Raw genomic sequence first — 19,930 nt, 5'->3', positions numbered from 1 at the left:
GCACCGCTGATGCACCGTCAGCAGGTCTTTCTGTACAGCATCAGCACATAGTTTTATATAGACAACATCTCTGGATAACCAGAACGGGATGAAGCAATGGTAGCGTAATGAAAACCAGAGGCTTCATATAAATATACACGCCGGAGAGGGGAAACCTGGAGCGGATAGAGAGGGTGGAGGTCACAGATGAAGGCACATATGGATCAGGCTGCATCTGGCTGGAATGATGATAGTGGAGAAGTACTGTATGAGAGATGTAATGAGAAAGAAGTGTATATACAAATGTGCAGTATGGTAAGAAGGTGTCAGAGAAAAAAAAAACCGAGATGAGACAGTAGATGAGAATGGATGTGACAGTCAGTGTGGGAAGGCGGCGAGCTGCGAAGATGAGCCCGGCTCGCTGGAGAGGAAAGCTCCAGCTGATAGACGGGGGATGTGACAAGGAGCTGGGCAAGCAGGAGAGCAAAGGACGGACAGTCAGTGACACAGAGAGACACAGCAGATGTGTTTGCAACCTCCCCGTCCATCGGCCGTGTCCCTGAATCCTGACGTGAGAGCAGGCGGGAGTCACAACAGGAGCAGGAGAAAACACGTCCGCTCAGATACGCAGCACACACAGAACTCTACAACCCGGCCAAACAGCGTTAATGTAAGTTTAAAGGGCCCAGAGCCCGGGGGGAATCGACTGGATGCTCTGCTGTCGTCTTTGGAAGCAGCCGCCGTACAAAGGACAGGCCTGTTAGTGATCAGGAGAAGACGGAGCACCACTGTACATATGACCAGAGAAAATACCATCATGGGGTGAGGAGGGTGGAGGGACAGGTTGTTGAAATGCAGGAAAAAATGCTTAAACCTGAGAGCAAGATGAACGGTTATGTAATACATAGCCCTGTTACAAATTCATGTGACATGCACACAGGAACGCTGCGTTGCTCTACTCCAGGGTCTCCTGTTTTTTTGCACATGCCTGAGACAGCACATAGTCATGCGTGTGTACACACACACACACACACACAATATCCCATACGGCACTGTTGTTCTCTCCCACTAAAACATCTGATTTAACAAGAAATGAGTGCAGGGCCCCTTGAATGCATGATGTCAGCACATATACTGTTTTATATAGAAGGTACACACTAAGCTATGCTGGAAAGCTAAAGGCCATGTCATTCTGTGTTTAGAGGAGGCATGCACACTCTCTCATACACACACACACACACACACACACACACACACACACACAGACAGGACGTACACACAAAAAATGCAGCTGCACAGAGGAAGTGTGGCTTGGATGAAGAGTCTGACACCATTCTGCACCACTGAAAGACTCTTCAGCTATTTCCTGATGCAGATTCCAGTTGAGGACCCTCTGAGGGGAGAATCGCTCGGAAACAGACACACAAGGCGCATACAAAGGCAAAGGCGCCACAGATGACATCAAAGCCTTTGAGTGGCACAATACTCATGGGGGTGCATGTGGATGAATTAATAACGGATGTGTGTGTGTCTGTGTGCGTTGCCTGGCGTGTGTTGTATACACATGCCAAGACAGCTCTTGAGATCTTAAGAGCTGCCCACTGTGTGTGTCTGTCAGCTAAGTGACACTGGTGCTATAGAATACCAAAGCCTTGTGTTTCCCAGACTCCATTAAGATGTGGCTACTCCAGCCAGGCTCTGTTCCTCTGCCAAGAACTCTCTCTCTCTCTCTTGCTCTCACACACACACTCTCACAGTGGCGTTTTCAATGAGGATACATTTAGGTATTTTTGCACGTTTCTAAATACACTCCATCATATGAATTACTGACATTGCACCTTATTTCTTATGTTTGGCGGAGAAAAAACAACTGTGGGAAATGGTGCAGAAAATGTGTGGAATATATTTAAACTCCCAAGTACATATCTCATCCCTGACACTTAGCATTTCCTTTTTTTTTTTTCTGAGAGCATAATTAAATTATCAGCTGTCACCAACTCGCAGAGATGCACAGTAAATGTGCTAAATGCCACAGGCCTGTCGCTGCTCTGATTCAAGCATCTCATTCTGTTCTGTGGACGACGGGCTGGACGGTTCCAACACACATCACCTCTGTCTCGGGATGTGGATGGAGACACACACACACACACACACACACACACACACAGTCAGCAGTCAGCAGTCAAGAAGAGAGAGTGGCACCATGAAGAAGAATACCAACATTGAGGAAACTGTAACAGAGATGTGGGGATTTTATTAGCAGCTGTGGATCACAAGAGCCTCAGCCATGCTGTCTGACACGCAAACACACACAATAATCCTCTGTTTGGGTGAGAGCATGTTAAGAGGGGATGTGATGCCGTCTATATCCCTGCTCACACTGCAAAACCTCACGGGTTACTCACACAGGAATTCAGCCCTCGGACCAAGGAAATTCAGTCAACTTTCCTCACATAGTTCATTTCGAAGGAATCACAGAATTCATGTGATAATAAGAGAGAAATATTTTTAAATTTTTCAGAAGTCTCTTGGAGACTCAGCGAATACAGAATTTTCCCCCTTTTTCTCGATTTCGCTAAAAAATGATTTATAGATCTTCATGAAATAGAAAAAAATCAGGCCTATTTAGAGGACTGATATCAATGAGTGTGTACAACATGGTGCAGCCTGATTGAATTGAAGGGGACTGTTAGGCCTTGGAGGAGGTATAAGCCAAAGCAAAGAGGGGAAAACTAAATATTTCTTCACAGGAAGCATGTGTGTGTACGAGTATGCACACTTGGGAAGCGCAGAAGCTGTAATATGCAGCATAACCACATTATTCTTTGGAAGAATAAAAATAGACCCACTAACCACACAGCGAAGGAAATGCTTAACCAGTGGTTCCAGGAAACACACTGAAAAGGAGATTGCGCTTAACAGACAAACGCACACAGAGAGCGATACAGTATGTTTACAAGTTTTATTGGTGTACTTTGACAATAACAATGATGGTATAAAAGAAAATCTCCATCATACAAATTTCAATAATCAAAAGATAATATGCCAATACACAAACAGATCCACGTAAGGCTGACATCAAGTTTTGACAAGTAGCTTCAAATGGCTTCAATTCAAGGAGAGTTTCTCTCCTTACAATCAGAGAGTATAGACTTTTAATTTACCAATCTGCATTCTGTTTTTTTTTAAGTAGTTAGCTTTCATACAAAAAAAAAATCTATGTCGATTTTGGAGTAGATCATGTCGCTGGTTTGGGTGCCTCTGTTTCATTGCATTGTAAGCATATGGTGTTTTTGGCTGACACATCGCTATCCTGCAGTGCTTTCCTTTGACCGTCACCTCACCCCGACTGCTGTCACTATCAAAGAGACTTCACATGCAGATACAAGGACACTGATTTTCATCTGAAGATTGATGCCAACGTCCTGCTATGATACGTCTCTCCTACCGCTGCAGCATACTAAGTGCGGGGAGGCCTCCGGAATGCGGAACACGTCTGAAATAGTGAGAGGAATCTAAGATTCATGGGATAAGTATATTTTTAATTTAAAAAAGGAGAAAAAAAAGGCTTTTGTGCTGGGAAGCGGTGATGTAAAAACATTGATGTCGCTGTGTAAGCTTCACTAGCACTTAAAAATGGCACCAGATAATTTGCCCCCCGGGCCAAACCCCTCCAAAACTTGTTCTTAACGCTAGCATCTGTAGTGATTTAAGACCTTATAGAATTTCTAAAACAGTACACACAACAATATTTACAATGATCAATATGATGATATGCACTTTTTTCAATTTAAATATTTTTGCTTATAAAAAAAAACACAACTTGAGTGAAAAATAAACAACACTGCAATAAATTAAGAAGCTTTAAGGCTGCCAGTCTTGTCAGATGCCCCAAAAAAAAATGGTCCCTTCATTTAAACTGGCACAGAATGGATCAGAGCAGGTGGGATTATGGTACAATGAAGAATGGTTTGACAGCAGCAGGCCTGGTCTTGTTCTGGACTGAGATCACATACATGGTATATGTAACAGGAACAAGACTAGCCAGGATGCTAACAATATTTCCTGTATTTAATAAAACGCATGAGGCTGATTTGCTCCTGTTAATACGCCATCTAGTGGACAAAGCTGTCCAGCAGTCGGAGAAAACCCTCCTTTTTTTGGACATGGTGTGATTAAGCTGCTCATTCTACATTATGGAGTATAGAGCTCAATACTGACTCTACAAGAATATCTACTGTACGTCATCCAGACGGCCTCCTGATATCGAGAGGTCCCTCTGCGCCTGAATCTTCACCTGAATACTCAAACTAAAACCATTTGGCTTTTCCGCTATACGTCCATCGAGCTTTTAATTTAAAGCAATGAAAACAAAAAGGTAGTATACAATGTAATCATGTTTGTGTCGAGAACTAGAAAATAAACCTGCAAGTTCTGTGAGAACCAGGTCATAGATCATTTTCTTATCAGTGCTGGAAAAACAAAAAAGCAAAATAAAAAACAAACTCAAACTCCAGATGGAGGACAGGTTTAGCCATTTCACTCAAACACACATGGAAAAGAAAACTAAACACACACGCTGCCACTGTCCTTGAATTCCACTGGGCGCCTCCCGGGTGACTGGCGAGGAGGTAAACGCGTGCTTCTGCTTGTGGCAACAAATACACATATTAGCTTCACCTGGCAGGATGAAAAGGCATCAGGATTAACGCATGTTTTGATGTAAAGACACAGAACATCTACGCCACTTCAGAGTAGATTGGAATCAAATGCAAAAGCCGTAAAAGCTGCAAGGCTGCTCTGCCTGTAGATACTAGTCTTTATGTCCGGGTTGGTTCCAGTAAGCACGTAGAGAGAGACTCCGCTTCAACAAGAGCTCTGGAAGGTCAGCACCATTGATTATCAATTAGAATAAAGGCGGCGCCCAGTGAAAGACAGTGACCACTAGCATTTTCTGATTAGGCGTCTTTCTCTTCCTGTGGTTGTCACACAAAATGGCCTCCTCCAACGTGTCTGTTCAGCAGATTAATACACACCGTTCCGTTTCATCGAAAACGAGCCCCACCCCTCCATCACATCTGAAGAGGAAAACCTGCGTCTGGATGAAACGCGACTGTTCCCAGTTTACACAGACCCGAACCTCACGATCCCACACGTATACACATTACTACAGGTTTCAGTGCATCTAACACTGTCATACAGTTTGTCACCTACTAAATCATCACATCAATCGCAAGAAAAATAAAAACTGAACAATTCCAGAAAATAATCCATAAAAGATCAAATAAATAAAAAGAGGTCCAGCCTCTTTGCTTCTTTTTTTTTTTTTTCACTGTGGGAACACAACAGTTTGTCAAACACCCACATTTTCCCCAAATAGATACATCTTAAGAAATGCATACAAGGCGATTTGTGTGAAATGAAGTAGCTGCATGACTAGGACAGCCAGTGAGGAAAGAGTGTCTGTATGTGTGTATATGTATGTGTGTTGCTTTTTTATTTTCTTTTGAGGAACTACGTGTACAGTATTGGGATATTTTTACTCGAAATCAACACTGTCAAACACAGGAATCAGGGAGGAAAATGTTAGCAACGGCTGCAAACTGCCATAGCGTTGTCAGTCTGTGCACAGATAGGTTTCATGCCATGCGACAAAAACTCTGCTGAGGCCACCACTACGTTGAGTCTGATTCACAAAACATGCCTACAAGCTACCAGGGATAATCACCTGATGTCTCAGATAAGCATTGAGCTCTGCTTTTTATCTCCCCAATTCCAAGTCACGATAAAGAAGTGCCAGTTAAAATAAAAAACAAAGGCAGCCATAGATACATTACTGAAGAGATTTCACAGCACCCACAGTGAAGGAGGGCTGGCTGACGTCATATACAAACACAAGACAATCTGAAAAATAACAAAGAAAAAAGCTTCTGTAAACACCAGTGACAGTGACAGCAATCAAGTATTTTCTACCTCCAATCCTCTTCTGTAAAAATGAAGGTGAGTAAACATCGAGGATGTTGGAACTAAAGTAAAGAGAAAAAAAAGGCGACAGTTTATCTTTCCCTGGCCTGGACTTCCACTCCGCACACAAATGTGAGGTCTCGAGTCAAGTCGGTCACAGTTTCAGGGGTGAAGACTCCTGGAAGTCACCCTGAAGACCTCGCACTGACAACAGACTACACACAGGCCATTTGCATAGCTCTCCCTCACTTCTAATCACACGCACGCACACACATACACACACGGTACTGAAAAGGGTGGCATGTTTGCTTAGGCAAAGGTGTGTTGAATGTGAAGTTTGCATACACAGTCACTCGTTCTCTGTCGTCCAATGAGGGTATGCTAGCACCCGTGCTATTGCATCTGTATAGTGAGGAAGTCTGCTGTCTGCTATTACAGCTTATTGCTAACAGGATGAGCATTGCTTTCCTACATACAGCCACTTCCAGGCAGCCAGAACATCCAACGCAACTATGCAAACACAAACATCACAGTCTGTAAATGGTATTTTCACAAGACAAACTATAGTTGTTAAGAGATGCTTAATTAGGAATTAATGTTCTCCAAACTTGGGATAAATTATTTTACATACAGTATATATATCTATATAGATATATAGATATATATATTCATAAATGAATGAAAGCACTCAGTCTTTATATATTTTCTCTTGCTCTCTTCAGCTGTAGATTTGGCATACCTTCTGCAGAACCAGCTGCAGGAATCAACGCGGTTGAAGTAGCTATGTGGTTAGAAGCTGTGGAGTGTGTGTGTGTGTGTGTGTGTGCGTATGTTTTCAACGTTTCCACAGGTTTACTGCAGTTGTGTAAATTAAGAAGTGCAAGAGCAAAGTAAAAATCAAAGCCTCAGGGACCGTGTCAGCACATGCAAATCAAACTGTTTGTGTGCGTGCGCATGCACTTGAATGAGCGTGTGTATCATGGCCTATTGTAATAAACGAGCACAAGAGTGAAGGGCCGAACTCATCGTTGACCGACTGAATCAGAAAATGAACGGATGAATGAATGAATGGATGCTGAAGGCCAAAATGGTGCAAAAGGCATGTGGAGAGAGAAGACTAGATAAGCCCAGATGAGAGGAGTGATGGACTGTAGCGCAGCATTTATCCTTATTTTCTAATATGATTTATCCAACATACTTATTTAAGTCTTCTTTTTTTTTTTTGCATACAAACAAAAGAAAGAAAGCAAAGTATCAATCAACCAAAAAGTCGTAAGCAGTACTGCAACTGGTGATATATGGCTGATGTCCCAGAGGACTTTGATTCCCATGTGGTCTGCAGTCCAGCTGTGCCTACGTCAGTAGACGGCTACGGGTGCAAGCTTTCTGCTCAAGCTGACTGTGATGTTGGTGTAGAGAGGCCTCCTGGACAACGAGGGGGAGTAGTTTAGGTTGTTAAGACCATCCACTTTCTGTCTCTCCTTTGAGTGGCGTAGTAGACTATACCTGAGGAGAGGAGAGGAGAGGAGAGGAGAGGTTTCACCTTGTTTCAATCTGAGTAATTCATAGTGCAAGTTACATAAGTTACATCAATTAGCACACTAATTTGTGAAGAATTAGGAATGAATATGAAGAGGAACAGGTTTAATTATCCCACATAGTGTCTAGATTGATGAGAACATCGCTGTCTGTGGTTTGGACAGAAAGCGACACCTGCATACTTTTTACATGGGAGTGATTCATAAGCAGATTTACCAGAGAAAAATTTTTTTTTTGTGAAATTATGTGTATTTTCATTGTCTCTGCCTCTGAATAAAGAAACGTTTATTCTTTGGGCTGTTTATAAAGAAACATTTATTCTAAGGGCTGTTTTAAGTAACTTAGAGCAGAGAGCAGAAGGAGCAATGATCAGAATTCAGCCCTGATGCGTACAAACATATCACATGCAAAGTCTTTAAAAGAGTGGAAATTCTCTCAAAGTTACTGCTTTTCATGTGACTGGCTTACATCACATGAGGCTAAGCCACATTCCAATTATCAGCCTCCACATTTAACCAAAGGGTGCGTGTGTGTTTGCGTGGGAATGAGCTGTGCGTGCATACAAACTAACCTTCCTAGGAACTGGACTTCCCCGCGATGGTGGTGTGGAATGGACATGTAGCGCCCCTGCTCTCCGCGCGGTCTACTTACTGTGAAATTGGCAAACTGCACCCTACACAAACATATTTAAAAGGTCATTTATGCATAATAAATAGTCAGGCGGTATTGTTTTCACAGGAAGTGTAATGATTATGACACTGACGAGGGACATGGCAGGGAGATAGAGGAAGTCTCAAAGTAACTGCACACAAAAGGGATCATTAGGCTAAATAAAGACACATGTTGAGAGCCCCCATGGGTGAGTACAGCTGCCTGTGAGCTGCGTGAGTGGGGGGCCGGCGAAACTGCTGTTTCTTAAAGGAGTTACAATAGGAAAAAAAATAAATAATCCAAAATCCAAAAGCTTCCCTCACCTATTCCAGAGGTCATCGTCCTCTCCTCCCCAGCCCCAGAACGCATTAGGAAATCCATTAATCTTCTTGAGCTGCTTCGCCGTCATGCCACTGACACCGCCGAAGAACTCATTATATGGAAGCCTTGGAGGGACAATTACACTTATTATATTCATGTTAAGGAAGGAACACATTCACTAGACGTGGTCACAGAATCCAGACTCACATGTAAGAGTACTTGTCGAGCTTGACCGCAAAGTGACGGGGCATGCCAGTGCAGCCGTAGTAGTTCCTGTCGTTCTCCATGAGGTGGTCCACGTCGTGGAAGACGAGACAGTCCCAGTCCAGGTCCTTCATAGCCTCCTTGTAGCCCACGTTGAACAACATGGCTCGGTTAAATGGCTCCGTGCCCCCCTAAGGAAAAAATAGATCAAAGAGATGATTTCGTATTATAGCAATTCCTGTTTTTGACGGTAGCTATGTTCAATCATTTCAAGTATCTACTGCAGACCTGAGAAAGTGTCAGGAATCACACGGATACACGTTAAACCCTGCAAATAAATGGGCGCATATACCTGCTCTACGACATAAAAGGCAAACTGGAGTCTCTGTTTCTGCAGCACTGGCACCAGGTGTCTCAGGAGGATTGGTAAGTGTTCGTGTCTGTTTCTAAATGGGACGAGGATTGCCACCTGGAAACACAGAATGGAGGAAAATACAATATATATAAATATAACAAAAATCGACAAGAAAATGTGGTAGATCGCACGGCAGCGAGATGTGTGACACAACAATGCAGGCATCCTGTTCGTCCATACTCACCCTATTACATAGACTTTAAAACTGAACAGCGGGGCAGAAAAAAGGTGCAACATTCCCATCTTGAACATGCAGTGTAAAAGGGGATTTAAGTAAACAGGAAAGTTTGTTCACAGTGTTCCATTATTTTCCACAAACTTCCATCAATAATAGAAACAAAGGGGCTCTAAATGTCTATGAAAGGAGTTAATTTTTCCCTATAGACAGTATGCGTACATTTTTACATGTGGCTGTCAGCTAGAAGAAAGTCATATTCCTGTTATGCAGCATAGGTTACAAAGTAAACAAGTTGGCATAAGCAAAAGTATGACTCCGACACATTGTGTACGTGAAAATAGGGACATTTGTTCGACATGCAGTCACTATATGTGCACTTCATCTCTTTGACATTATGTTTCTAGTGTTACATTACAGGGAAGTTAAAACAATGTGTAACAAACCAGTGTAAGTTTGATACGATCAAAGTCCTTTGCTTCAACCCTCCGGTGAACCCTGGTGCTCACTCTGACTCGCCATCTTTCCTCTGCATTATTCCCAGTCACTAGGACTAGATGCCGTCTGAGGCCGGGGGCTCTTTGCACTTTCCCTTGAATCACTAGCTCAAATGATTTGTCTACTGCTGGTTCAGTTCAGTATTCCAGAGTAAAAGTGTGAAGATATCAGCTGTTGCACACTAGTTTGTGGAGCTCAAGATAATAATCTCATTGTTACTATCAGTAACAGCTTTTTTGTTCCCCTTTTTAGTTAGAGAGTTTTGGGGAAAACTTTCCAATGAACTGTTGTTGGGGTTAGTAAGGATGACACTTCATGTGGAAAATGAGGTAAATCATACTGCCCCTGCTGTCATGAAGGTGTCAATGTTCAGCTTTTGTTGAAACTGTTTCAGGGATGTGCTGATTCAACCTTACAGTCATTTGAAGGATGTAGATTGATGTGCTGTTGAACTGCAGAGAGGTGTTTCTGTTGATATGAATAGGGTTGACAAAACAACTCATTTACCTCTCGCCAATACACAATACAATTCAGCAACTGCAGCCACCAAAAAACCCCACAGAATTAAATTATAATATTTACATATATTAACAAACAACGTGACTGAACCCGACCAGAACCACACAACTTTTGTCCAAACTAGGCCCTACTCATCAGGTCCTATGTGTCATCCAGATGGGCTCAGGTTGGGTGTCCAGACTCTACTTCACTCTGATGGAAATATCTGTCAAGGGCAATTAATATCCAGTGTCTTGCCTAAGAACACATTTCAGCATGTGGACTGGAGAAGCCGGGGATTGAACCACTGACCCTCTGGTTTGTGGATGAATCTGCTCTACCTCCAAGCTCTGCCATTTCAGATGCAGATGATACAGATTCAATGCTCCTTATAATCATTTTTCAAGTCTCAGAAGTGTACGAGAGCACACACCTTTTCTCAAAAAGACGCTTACGAAGATGTCTAGAGAGTTTGTTGTAATAAGAGCTGATGTAGGTGTGAAATCATGTGACCACAGCAGCAGACTTAATACATCACTTCCTGCCTCTGTCTGCCTCATGCGGTGGATTTGTTGCTGTTGTGAATGTGTCTCCTCCGGTGTTGTTCATGTGTGAAAGGCAACCTGCGGATAAACTCTGAAGCCAATTCTCCAACTTACCTTCCAGCGAGGTAAACAATCGTGGGGCTTCCAGTAGCCTCCTAGGGCAATGCTTGGCTCCTTCTCTAGCAAGGATCTTTCCACCTCCTCCAGCGACACCTCACTCATGTTCACCTGCAACCTGCCCTCTGTGAGTGTGTGTGTGTTTGTTGAGATGAAATAATGAAAAGAGAAAGATCAAATGTAATAAGATAAGGAAAATGGAAAGGAAAGAAATATGGAAAAGGAGGGAGGGGATAAAAAAAAGAAAAACGTTTGTTAAAGCCTGAAACAGTCGAGCGATCTGGAACATAAATTGCTGGGTAAAGCATTTCTGGGCTATTACAACATATTTGCATGCATCATCAATCCAGCTGAAATAAAACACAAGCTTAGAACCATTTCACTACTCATTGTTAGGACAAATATGTACAGAGGCACAATGAAAATCCACTTAAGGGAACATTTAACATGAGCCAAGGAAACCAGAAGAGTCACTGTTTAACGTGGTTAAAAGGTCAACCAAGGAGACTGAGGGAGATTTCCTTGTCTGATGCTGTACATATATGACAGAATCATGAGCCAGGATCAATGCCAAGCATTAAAACACAACTTTAAATCAAAAGCTTTAACGTTGTGTACTTACTCATGGAGGGAAGCCTGTCAGGACAAACCTCAGAGGGGAGGTAGGTGAAGCCCTCAGGGAGGTATGTTGGGGGAGGAGGATCGCTATCGCTCAAGTTGAAATCATAGGAATAATCTGCAATAAAAAAAAAAACGAGTCACCAACAACGAGACTGGATGACTCAAGTCGAACTTTTATTTTTGTTTAATCAGTGTTGGAAGCTGATTTGTGCCCTTGTAAGTGCATAAAAACCAACATAAGAGCTACAGGAATCATTTCTATTACACCCATCAGGCTGTATGTTCTTACCTGTGCCATTGACGCTGTATGCCCCTCTCACCACCTGCTCCAGGACCTGTGACCCGATGTATTTCACATTTTCTCTGATCTGGATCCCTCGGGCTTGGACCATGAACACGTACTCATTCACTGTGGACAGAAGGGATGCAAAAACAGAAAAGTTAGTTTCAGACAGTGTACATATTTTACAGTCCGACTATAGTTTCTTTTGTGACACGAGTCGAACATTTCTCTACACACAAAATAAACAACCAGAGTATTTGTAGGTGTTTTAGGTCCAGACAACATTTGGACTGATCTCCGCTAACAGCACATACAGATACATTTAGAAGTTGAGAGCTGATGCATTTCGATCATTGGCTTCTGGCCCCAAAATCTTGTCCCTCGCTTATGCAGAATCATATTTATAGAGACTACTCATGACCATACTCTTCTTCCCTCCATTCCCCCCCTTGTTGAGAAACAATTTAGAGCAGGAAGGTAAAATTGGAGTCAAAACACACTCTTCCACTTGATCTGGCCCAAACTGATTATCTGCCTTGGTTAGTTAACGCTGGGGGGGTGGAGCCACACATTACGGGTCATTCATTGCAAAGGAGCCAACTACTGGAATGTTAATCTATAATGATGGGGGAGGTGAGAGAAGAACGATACAACTCAAACAGGCGGAAATAAACTAAGACAACAAACGTGAATTGATTGGGCGCTTTCTTCCTTGTGTGCATGATAATTGCAATGTTTTCACTTATTATTCTTATCTGTAAAAATGTTTATTTACTCTTAGTCACGGATTTACAAAATTGATTCAGTTATCTGGTACAGGTAAAATAAAAGGATGGAACGCAGTAGAGCGCATACCTCTGCCAAGGCCCAACAGTTAACTTCAATTCAATCAAGCTGCACTATATCATATTGACTCAGAAATATCATCTCTCTAAATGTGATTTTTTTTTTTATCTAAACCCATGAAGTATTCCATGGAAAATGGTAAAAATGTGGAAAATCCCGCAATGTTAAAGAAAGTGAAAAAATGTATTCTGGATCTGTCCCCTGATGATGAATGTGTTCTTCCCTTCCTTCCACCAAGTTTCATGTAAATCCTTTCAGTTGTTTTGGGGTAAACTTGCTCACAAACTATCAAACATGCAAACCAAACAAGAAATAAACTGACAGGGGTAAAATATATCCTGAGAGCGGTTCAAGCAAAGAACGTTTCGGCCTGTATTTTAGTTTCTGGGAAAGCCTGGGCCATGTTCTGCATTACAGACTATAACCAGCACCATCAACATGCAATTAAGCACCAGCCATGACTACATCCTCAAATCACGTTTGAAATGTCTTATTGCTGCTGTTTAGTTGATTAACATGATGGTTTCTATTGGGAAGTTTACCAGAGAAGCTTAGTAACAGTTCCGCTCGTGTGTGCTGACCTAAATAAGTACAACAAAGGTCAACGTGCCAAACAGAAGCTCCACAGTGGAACAGAGGAAAGAGGAAATGTGGTCTAACTGACCGGAATTCTCCAGCACAACTCACTCAACTGTGTGCTTTAGGGTGATTATATATGCACAGTAAACAACTGTGTGTGGCTGATTTACTGGAGAGGTGACTCACACAAGTTTCTGGTGCCGAAACACGACACAGGGACAGTTTGCCCACAAGTCCTGGACTAACATCCAGGATCATTGACTACTTCTCCTGTTTCTTTGTTTGGAGAAGCAGGCCAGCCCGATGCAGCCAAACTGTGGGTTACAGCCTCAGTGAATCTAGATCCAACTCTCCGGCCATGGATCTAATCAACATTCATCTTAAAGCAATGCCAAAATAATCCACACCCTTCAGCCAGTACTTGCAGATGTGTGTCTCGGCATGTGATGCAGTGCTTGTGTATAATAATGCTGAGCTAGAAATCCACAGGAAGTGATTTGCCATTAGTAATTGTATTACAGTTTCCATCACATTCATCTTGTTTTATACAAACTGCCTTGCTTGCAGGACTAGAGACTTGTGGCGGAGCAGTTACTGAAATCAATGTTCTCATTTTACCTCTGTAACACGCAAATATTACTGTGGAGCTGGAGCAAATCTACGCGGGATAGAGACAACAAAAAGAAAAGCAAGAATACAGGGTAGATCCTGTTCTCTCTCTCTTGCTGTAAGATGCAAAAGTGGATCGACACACGCACGCACGCACGCACGCACACCCTCTTTCACTGATGCCTTTCTGAGGCATCATATGATGAGAAAATGCTGTGAGGCTTCTGGAGTGTGATCCAGTCCTGCAGGCAGCAACATATTTGTACATGTTGGTATCTCATGCCTGCCAGGAGACACAAAATGGAGTAGATGGAATGGAATCATGGGCACATATGTACTTATGGTGTGCTTCAGAGCAAAGGAAACTGGAATCTCTTCCTTGAACCATTTGTGCGTCTCTTTCTGAAAACGTCACTTGCTGGGTCCTTTAAACGACAGCTCGTCTTGATGCCCAGAGATGGAGAATATAAATAAACACTTGATCTACTGTACACAGACCAGGAGGCACACAGCTCCTCTCTCATCAAACAAGCACTCTATAGACTGGAGTAATGGTGAGTGCTGAGGTATTCACGGCTACAAACTGTGACAAATGCAATTAGACACGAGAGAGCTGGAGTTTAGAGGAAGCTAACGTGGCAGATCCGACACTAGGCCATAAGCGGCGCACATATAGGCATATGAGGGGGCACACGGACACATAAAAAACACAGAACATTCTTACGTGTCACTGGCAGGGGACATTGCATTCATACGCAAGCACATGATACACAAGTGCATGATAACCCCCCCCCCCCCCGCGTCCCAAAACTGCTTCTCATCCCATTAGAAACCCCCACTGTAACCCATGAAGCATGACTAGAGACCTTGAACGACCTTGCACTCTATAGCTCTCACGGAGCACGCTGTCCGCATGCCAGGCCTGGCCCACCTCTCCCCCTCTCTCGCCACATCCCTCTTTTATACTTATCTGTACTTCCCTGTATCTCTCCTCTTCATCCCCCTGTGCTGCTGTCTCTGTGTAATGTGGTTTGTATCACTATCTGTCAGGTCCGTTTGCTCCGATTGTTTAAGTAAATAATCTGAACGATGTATTGCAGGCTTAAGGGGACAGTTCCAGGCACAGATCCTCCACTGCACTGTACTGAGGTTAATCACAAAAACGGAAAAGGCCAACGAGGAAGCACACACACACACACACACACACACACACACACACACACACACACACACACACACACACACACACACACACACACACACACACACACACACACACCCCCCACCCCACCCCACCCCACCCTGCTTTGCCTCTGAAAGGCAATTAACTCCACATTGATAGCTCAGCAGTGGGAGGTGATCGTCCCTGTTCTGCTAGCTCCCTGATAAGAGCTGAAAGGCGGGTTTTTTTTGCACCCAGCAGTAATGGCTGCTGCCAACACAAGCGCACAAGCTCTGCAAGTACACACACACACCATACATACATCGAATCATTGCTTTCAGGGTTTAAAGCTGTCACTCTCAGAAAGACTCATTTTTACTGCCACTGCCGATCACTGACACGCAAAGACTACGGGAAGCAGGGGCAGGGTGTGTGCAAACATGTCATCCATCAGTGAATGCTGAACGTGTGCTATAGAGTTACAAAGGCCGAATTAATCACACTATCAGCTCTGTAATGCTGTAAATTAGCCATGCATGGCCTACTGCAGCACCTTATTGGAAAGTAAGCAGGCGATTACTGAAAACATCAGCACTAAATCCCTCACAATTAACTAGAACAGCCACTGTTATTTGAGCGTATTGATCTGTTGAGGATGTTTTGCGATTGGCATGAGATGCGGACTATAGATTTCTGATTGGATGTAAACTGACTTTTTTTTTTAAACACAAAATATGCGTGTTCCTTTTAAAAGATTATTGGATCTGAACTATAAGGGACAAGCATATTATTACATCCTTTGACCCTCTGTAAGTAAGTGATGCCAAGAAATCCTGAGGCTATGATGGATCGATGCACACACAGAAGCCTCCTGGTCAATACACACCATACACAACAAATTATATTTTTCATTTTCTTAAATCACCTCTTAAATTAGAAAAAAGGACTTAAAGTGGACATATCAACATCAAACCAGAGTTGCCAGAAATATTGACATGGATTTAAACATTGCCTTTACATGCTTTATCGAGCACTGAAATATTTAAGAAATTAAATACAACACAAAATCCAGAATTACAGGACAAATATGGGGCAAAACTAGAAAACATACCAAGCCCCACCAGTTTCCTTATGAAACCACATTTAAATTCACTAGATCCTCATTTGGATCTGCACTAAATTGTACACACCCTTATATCAGTCCCCTTAACATCCAAATATCCATTAATTATTCTCAGAGAAATCAACCAAAATGTTGAAAATCACCCAATCTCTCAACGTTAAAAAAAGTGAGAAAAAAAAAATCCTGGATCCACCCCCCTGATCCGGATTTGCACCAAAATAGAATAGGTTGTTTCCTGGCCCATACTACATCCTTTCATGTTTAGTTGGAATCAGTAGGGTAGGTTATTGTATAATCCTTCTAACAAACAGACAGATACACAAACAAACAAAGAAAGGCAGAACAAAAACATGAACTGATAAAAAACACCTGAATAACAAAATACAAGAATCAGATTCACTTCCAAGACCTGGCCACCTCAGTTAACCACAGGAAGGAAGGAAAGGGTATTAGAAGGGAAGGAGGATGTGGTGACTAGCTAAAATGAGGAAGATGGGGCACAACCGCCATAGCAAGATCTGACCTAATAAAATTGCTCCGTGAATCTATACATAGTATACATACAGACACAAACCTACATAAACTCTTGCATGGCTGATAATGGGGACAATATAAGTCCAGGGCTAGCTGTGGACACATAACAAGTCATCAGTAGATCATGAGGCTGTGCTCAAACCCCAAACTGCTTTGCGCACCCATGCACGCATTTGTCGTGCACACACACTCGCTCACACTCACAAAAACACAAACACAGAGCCCCTTTCACACCACACCACACCCCAACTTCCGAAAATAACAGAGGGGAACTACAATTACAGGAAAACCATCATGACTGCATTAACCAGAATCCTCACGTCACACGCGCAGGAATTCAAAAAACATTCCCAAGAGCTCCATTCCCTGATCGGAAACACAAACAGGCTGACTGGCATACATGAGACGGAGAATGAAAAAGTTCATGAGAGGAAGAAAAAAAAAAGAGAAAAAAAGGGCACAAGAAACAAGATTCTCAGAGCAGATGTCTCTTTGACGGGCTGAGTACTCCTCATTTACTGCAGCAGAAATGATGTCAGCACTCTGTCCCTGGCATCCCACCCACTTCCTGAGATCATCCATACCACTTCTATTCCCTTCTTCCTTTCCAAATTCCTCCTCTCACGGTCAGTTTCATTCATCCATTCGTTCATTCGTTCAGCTGGGACCACTTGTACTACGTCGCTACTCATCACCACGCTGTTTTTCTTTTTGTTGCCTTCATCCACATGCTGAAGTGACGTGCACATGCAGCAGCTTCAGGAAGTATTCAGAACCTGCCATCTTTGCACAAAACCTGCTCCAGAGTGCACGTGACCTATTAGCATGACATTGACCTCAAGTGTACAGTGGAGACAATGCTCCGAGTGTTTTCAGGTTTCTAAATGTCCTTGAGTGTCCCAGCCAAAGTCCAGACTTTACTGAATTAAAGGACTGAATACTTTTGTAAATTAGTTTCTAAATCCGTTTATGATCTTTAATCAATTAGAACAAGAAAGTCCCCTGTTCATCCACAAACACAGATACAAGAATGATAACATTATGGTCACATACTTCAAGCTTTTCTCAGTCAAACCCTTAGCCTGCTCGATTAACAGCACTAGAAGCCTGTTGGTGTGCACTAATACTACGTTCACACAGCAGCCCGAATCAAATTTATATCCCCTATGTGACCCAGATCAGATTTTTTTACGACAGTGTGAACAGCACAAATCACATGGAATCTGATCTTTTCAAATCAGATCTGTGCCACTTTCATATGTGGTTCTAAATCACACATTTTCTTTAAATGCAACCTCAGTCTGAATAGCCGTGTGACCAGTATTGGAATTAAGTGCGTCTTTTACGTCACTCTAGAACCACATTCTGCGAAAGAGGTGTTCAGTGGGGGGACAGTGAGGTTTTAGACATAATAAGGTCTTGGGGTGACATGTCTGTACAAGCAAAACTTGAGGGGTCTTATCGTAACCGGTCTGTGTTTGAAAGAAGAATGGGTTTAAAAGAGCACACGTGAGAATTCATCCATCCTTTACCTATACCGCTTATCCTTTGAGGGTTGCATCGAGGCTGGAGCCAAATGTGATGATAACCAACCCAAAATAGATTTAAGCCCCCTGCATAATGTCTTAAGATGGAGGTGAAAACATTCTTATTTAGATCAGCTCTAATGTATAACACTGCAAATTCACTTTACCATTCATTTAAGACCCAGGATGGGGTGTACATAGAGAGGACTCTGAAACAAAACCGTAACAGCCAACTGGTGGCCACCTCTCAGAAGCATTACACTTAACTTTATTTAGCCATTTACTGGGCAGAGCCTGAATATGCATACTGTTTTCACATCTCCTAACAGCCTACTGTTAGTGTCTAAGCTCCGTACCAAGATTTCCATCTTAATTAACCTCTCAGCTTTAAGGCTGTTTTCAACCGCCCTGGTTAATCAATGACACCATCGATTGACTAACCTCCAAACAGAGATAAAACAACACTGCTATCTTAGAAAAAAGGTTGCACTTGACACTGTAAAGAATTTGTAACTTTTTCCACTGACTCCTGACTAACAAAGATAAAACAGAGGGAGGAGCTGATAACATTCATTTACGAGCTGGGTCGTAACCCACCATGATGTGCAGTGTAATCGGAAACTAGGTGTCAGGGAAAATCTATTGTAGGTGATTAAATAAAAAAGAAGAAAAAAGGATCCTAAATAGCATATCACACTCAGACACAGCCTATACGAACACATGCCAGCAGGGACAGCATGAGATCTAGTTTGAGTTCAATTTTGGTCTTGCACTTGTCATTCTGCTCCTCCATCTGCTCTCCTGTCCCAAGTGTGTGTGTGTGTGTGTGTGTGTGTGCGCGCGTGCGCGCTCTCACACGCTGACCCTCCCTTGAATCACTGTGTCTGACAAGCCACTACATCGCAGCGAAACGCAGGGACCAGACGCTGCGAGAAGAATTACATAAACGACACGGTGGTGCCAGGCCCTTGTTTTTACTCTGCTTCAGGCAAATACTGCAAAACAGATCTAAGGGACGGAAAGTGAGAGATGGAGAGTGGGAGACAGACAGATTGTGTATATGTATGCATGTTTGGGTTAGAGCTCTAGAGAGATTCACTTTGCAGCATGACAATGATCACACACATACAGACAGAGTCACAAAGATATGTGGAAAAGAGGAACAAGGAATCCTGCATCAGATGGCGTTGCCCCCACTGAGTCCTGATATCAGCATCATGGAGTCTGTCTCTTCACATGAAGAGACAGACAACACTTAGACTAAATCCACAGAAAAACTGAGGCGAGTTCTTCCCGACCTTTACCCACGTTCACTGAAAAAATGCAAAAGTTTATAGAAGTATTGACATTTTTTGAGACACACACAGTGGTTAGCTGGTGAACATGGTGTATTTATTGAGTCAGATATATTTGAGTTTCCCCCTCAAAGACTCCTCCCACTTTTTAAAAAACAAATCATTGGGGAGATCTACAAGTTCAGTATTTAAAAGTATCTGTTCAGCTGTTTATGCTAAACAACTCTCACTTCTCCTTTGTTGTAAAGAAGAAATGTAAATACGAGGGGTTATCAATCCAACTTCCACCCTGATTACTCTGCCCTTGCTAGCTAATAATTCAGGGTCATTTTTCTCCGTTCTCACTTACTGTGGATCCCCGTATTATGGTTGAGAGGCTAAGGTAGTTGATGGCCATCTCTAGATCAGCTTTGGAGTGGCTTTCGTCATTTGTCCGACATAAATTA

The 19,930-nt window shown here is 42.7% G+C and overlaps 1 protein-coding gene across 1 annotated transcript in view; it reads right to left on the bottom strand.

Moving 5' to 3' along the window:
* Nucleotides 1–2,927: 2,927 nt before the first annotated feature.
* b4galt5 (UDP-Gal:betaGlcNAc beta 1,4- galactosyltransferase, polypeptide 5) overlaps nt 2,928–19,930 on the bottom strand; it is a 30,606-nt gene continuing 13,603 nt past the window's right edge. Inside the window, exons 2-9 of the mRNA XM_034591368.1 lie at nt 11,817–11,936; nt 11,529–11,642; nt 10,904–11,031; nt 9,011–9,127; nt 8,662–8,849; nt 8,457–8,579; nt 8,054–8,155; nt 2,928–7,449 (exon numbers count right to left, since the gene is read on the bottom strand). Of these exons, the coding sequence (XP_034447259.1) occupies nt 7,302–7,449; nt 8,054–8,155; nt 8,457–8,579; nt 8,662–8,849; nt 9,011–9,127; nt 10,904–11,031; nt 11,529–11,642; nt 11,817–11,936 (1,040 nt within the window). The 3' untranslated portion in view covers nt 2,928–7,301. The remainder of the gene's footprint in view (nt 7,450–8,053; nt 8,156–8,456; nt 8,580–8,661; nt 8,850–9,010; nt 9,128–10,903; nt 11,032–11,528; nt 11,643–11,816; nt 11,937–19,930) is intronic.

The sequence above is a fragment of the Hippoglossus hippoglossus genome, chromosome 7 (genome assembly GCF_009819705.1).
Source record: "Hippoglossus hippoglossus isolate fHipHip1 chromosome 7, fHipHip1.pri, whole genome shotgun sequence".
Classification (NCBI taxonomy): Eukaryota; Metazoa; Chordata; class Actinopteri; order Pleuronectiformes; family Pleuronectidae; genus Hippoglossus; species Hippoglossus hippoglossus.
Note: the sequence above shows the minus strand (reverse complement) of the source record. Positions and strands in the feature narration are given on the sequence as shown.